The sequence below is a fragment of the Carlito syrichta genome, unplaced genomic scaffold (genome assembly GCF_000164805.1).
Source record: "Carlito syrichta isolate Samal-C Ts95f unplaced genomic scaffold, Tarsius_syrichta-2.0.1 Scaffold303954, whole genome shotgun sequence".
Classification (NCBI taxonomy): domain Eukaryota; kingdom Metazoa; phylum Chordata; class Mammalia; order Primates; family Tarsiidae; genus Carlito; species Carlito syrichta.
The window spans coordinates 162,861-167,346 of NW_007248050.1; the positions used below are offsets into that span (position 1 = coordinate 162,861).

Genomic DNA, 4,486 nt, shown 5'->3' on the forward strand with positions numbered 1-4,486 from the left:
TGACCATGGGGCTTTAGGACCAGCCCTATCACTAAGGCTGGCCAATAAGGCAAGGAAAATAAATAAAATGCAAATGTTATAATGAAAGAAATGCAACTTTTTTCATTGACAGATGGGGTGATGTGGACGTAGAAGACCCAAAAGAATCCACAAGCAAATGATCAGAATTAACTAGTGAATTTAGCAAGTTCAGTGTGTACAAGGTCAGTATGTAAAAACCAATTGTATTTCTGTACACTAGCATCTATTAGAAACTAAACATTTTTATGTTGCATGGAATCTCTATACATGGGAGTAACTCTGATATAGGATGTATAAGATCACTACACTGAGAACAAAAATCATCATTTAGAAAAATTAGATGACTTCAAAAAATGAATAATCTATATTTTTGAAACCATGACTTATTTTTGAAGTATTAATTCTTCCCATATTGATCCACAGATTTAATGTAATACCAATAAAAATAGCAACAGAAGTTTTGGAGAAATTGAAAAGGATTTATTTATTTATTTATTTTTGAGTTGTCACTCTGTCGCCCAGACTGGAGTGCAGTGGCCGCTTCAGCCTCGACCTGCCGGGCTCCGGCGATCCTTCCGCCTCAGCCTTCCAAGTAGCCGGAATTACAGGCATGCGCTACCACGCCCGGCTGGTTTTTTGATTTATTGTAGAGATGAGGTCTTGCCTGCCCAGGCGGGTCTCGAACCCGCAGGCTGAGGCAATCCACTCACCTCAGCCTCCCAAAGGCGCGGGATTACAGGCTGAGAAACCGAGCCCGGCTTGAAAAGGATTTAGAATTTTGAAAATGATTCTAATATTTGTAGGGAATCAGAAAAGACACAGAACTGATAAAATAATATAGAGAAGAGCGGAAACAAAGGAAAAATATGGATTCGTTTCAAATTCTACTGTAAAACTATAATAATAAGTACATGATAATATAGCTGAAGTGATAAACTAATAGGCAGACCAAAAGATAAAGAGTAGGAATAGACCTTCACATGTATGATCATTTGATTTATAACCAAAATGTCACTGCAATTCAATGGCAAGAGGGAAACTCTTTTCATTAAATGGTCACAGAGCCAGTGGAACCTTGACATCTATTGTAAACCATCAAAAAAGTTGATTTGATGTGGAATATGAACCTAGATGAAAAAAAGTATGCCTATGCCTTGAAGTAGGCAAACTATTTCTCAGCAGAGCACAAAACATGCTAACCAATAAAGAAAAAGAAAAGGCTAAATTGATTTTCTTAAACCTAGAAATTTCTGTACATCAGAGAACATCATTATGAAATTGAATAGTCAAGCAATGAATTGCTAGAGAATTCACAATACATGGTTTTGACAGGACTCATAGCCAGAATATATAAAGAATACCTATACATAGACAATAAACAGGAAAATAAGAAAAAGACTTGAACAGGTTCTAGCCAGAAAAGAATATCCAGATGGACAATGAGTATAGGAAAAGGTGCCCAGTCTCAATACTTTTCAGGGAAAGTATTGTATGTCACCATAATGGCATAACTTAAAAGACAAACAAAAGTAAAAATGATACCATTTTTTGGCAAAGATATGGAGTAACTGGAACTCCCTACATTGTTCACGAGAGTATACAAATTAGTTCAACCTTTTGGAAAAATGTTTGACAAGAACTACTAAAGCTAAACATATACTCGTCTATCGTCCAATTAAGCTTATTCCAGTGGAATTGCCCAAGAATAATGAGTTCATATGTCCACCAAAGGATATTTAAATAAATGTTTACAGCAACCTTTTCATAACGGCATCAAACTGAAAACTTTCCAAACAGCCCAAATGTTTATATCAAGGAGAATGGAAAATAAATTGTTGCATATTCATACATGGGAGCTTTACATGTCAATAAAAAATAATAGTGTTTGCATACAGCAACATTAATGAATTGCAAAGAAGCTATGTTGAGTGTAGAAAACCAGAAAGTAGAATATATACTGTACCATGCTGTGTGATTCCAGTCACATGAAGTTCAAGAACAGGAGATGAAAGTCAGAAAAGTGCTTCCTCAAGGTGAGAGTGGGAAAAGGGCTGTTGAATTGGAAAGGGCATGTGGAATTCTTCTGGAGTAATGAAATTTTTCTATAGGTAGATCTGGATAATGTTACATAGATATAAATAAGTGTAAAATTTAATTGAGCTATAAAGTTGTTTGATGCACTTTATTATGTGTTGTGCCTTGATTTCAAAAAAAGAAAGAAAGAAAAGTGAAGATACATCATTTTAAAATGTTGAGATCAATATGAGTACCTTCATCGGAGAATTAAAAGCAGGTCCATTGCAGAGGCCTGACTGGGGTGTCTGAAAGGATGAGAACAAAAGGGCAGTGCTGTTGGATTTTGCAAATATATATATTATTTTGATAAAAATAAAATGTATTTTTTAATGGGAAAAGAGACAGTTGAAAATATCAGATGAAATGAGCACTGAACAGTATCTGATGGCATTACCAATACCAAAGCGATTAGTATAAGAGTGAGAATTTCTCTTGGAATGACAGTAACACAGGCCAGATTCAAGTGAGGGTGAAGAATGGAAAATAAGAAAATGAATGTAGATATTTATTTCAATTAACTTGATTATGAAAGAGAATTGTAGAGGTGTTGCTGGTGGAGATGTGGGCTTTGGGAAGACTACATTAAAACAGGAAAGATTCACTTATTATGTGATTACGTGGTCAGATTATGAGACGACACATACATACACAGACTGTATGAGCCCTGTACAGTCTTTTTTCTAAGTAGTTCAAGACTGGAAACGAAGATGCTTCATATACCATTGGTCCTGTCTGCATGTGAAGGAAGCTCTGGGCTGTTATCAAGAGCAGACTTGTATGGAGATATGGACGTATGTAAGGAGATTGTCTAGGGTTCTTGGGCAGAATGAAGAGTAATCTCTTCCCTTTGGCTATCTCTCAAGACCTTCTTCTCCATAGGACAAAGGGAAGAGGTTCTGGGCACTAAGTAAATACTCCTCTGAGGAGGAAAAACAGCAGAAATGCCTCTGCCCTTATTCCAGATCGCCAGCTCGGGGTTTTAATTCAGGTTGCAGGTGCTTGGGGTGCACTGTGTCTCCACAGCACAGAGGTAGGCGGCTGAGTCTTCAGGTCTCAGGTCCATGATGTGCAGAACGCTTTCCTTCTTTGTTAGCATGGCTCTTAGCCTTTCTTCCTGCTTTTCATCCCCAACTGAATACAGGCTAAAGAGGAGTTCAGGGCCTTTCCTGGGATATTGCCTGTACCACAGTAGCCCTCTAAAAGAGCTGACAGTGTAAGTGCAGTTGAGCCTGCTACTGTCTCCCTCCTGGAGTCTCAGAGTCGGAGGACTCTGCCTCACTTGGTCTTCTCCACTTAACCCTGTCCAGGAAAACAAAATAAGAAATTATACAAAGCTTATAGTTCAGCAATTTTGAAAAAAAATCCCAACAGAAGCCTGGGTGAGCTGAGGCTAAAACCGCACATCTCTTCCTCGGCCTTGGATGAATGTTCCCCATGATTTTCATAGCTTAACCTTTAACTTACAGCCAAGCTGAAGCCACAAGACTATGAATGCGCACTCCAACATTTTCTCCATCCTGATATCTCAGTCTGCAGACAATTTGTAATGATTCCAAACCTTCTCTTCTCAGAGGAGCTGCTTCTGTGTTTTAGTTCTTATTCTCTAATGCAGGAGGGAGGCTTTTTTTTTTGGCTGCTCAGTCAATCAAATGCAAGTCCTTTCATGCTTTTGAAATTAATTTCGAAAGAATGGCAGGCATTTGTGGAATGAGAGGAATGGAGCTACTGCCACCTTGTGACCATGAGCACAATCTCATAATATCCATTTCATGACATCTGTTAAGAGAAAGGATGGAGGGAAGGACATTCTTCATATTTGGTGGACATAGTGATGCATGAAGTTTAAAGTAGCAATCAGAACAATCTTCTCTTGTACTTTTAGACCGTTTTGTGAATGCCCTTCAAAGTTCAGATGCTACAGGAGAATAGAAAGGATTTGAACCCAAGTGGTAGGTGTGACGGATTATATTCCTCACTAAAATACACAGGAATCTTAGCAGGTAAAAATCTTAAAAGACTCTGAAAAAAAGTAAGGGGGATGGGAATCAAATGGCTTGTGGATATGTCTAGAAACCTCTTTGAAGCAATGTGCAGATAATCAGGAAGATAAGCTAAGAAATCCATGTCTTCACATAATTTTATCCCTGGCTACAGGGATTGAGAGCAAGTTTGAACAAAACTCAGGGTCACAAACTTGGTAGATCTCGGTAGAAGGGATAGGAAAAGCATGACCGAAGGAGAAAAGAGCTCTCCAATTTCAGGGCTTCAGAGAAAGTTACTGTGTATGTGGGAGCTATTATCCATGCAAATTATAAATATTTTACAGAATACAAATAATACACAGCAAAAGTAAGTCTTTCCTCTTCATTTTTGCCTCAGTACCACAGTT

General features: G+C 38.0%; 1 gene segment (V, D, J or C); it reads right to left on the reverse strand.

The window, feature by feature from the left end:
- Window positions 1–3,076: 3,076 nt before the first annotated feature.
- LOC103261638 lies at window positions 3,077–3,683 on the reverse strand. The segment is given in 2 exon segments: window positions 3,077–3,396; window positions 3,562–3,683. Coding segments are annotated over 2 exon segments (372 nt in total).
- Window positions 3,684–4,486: the final 803 nt, after the last annotated feature.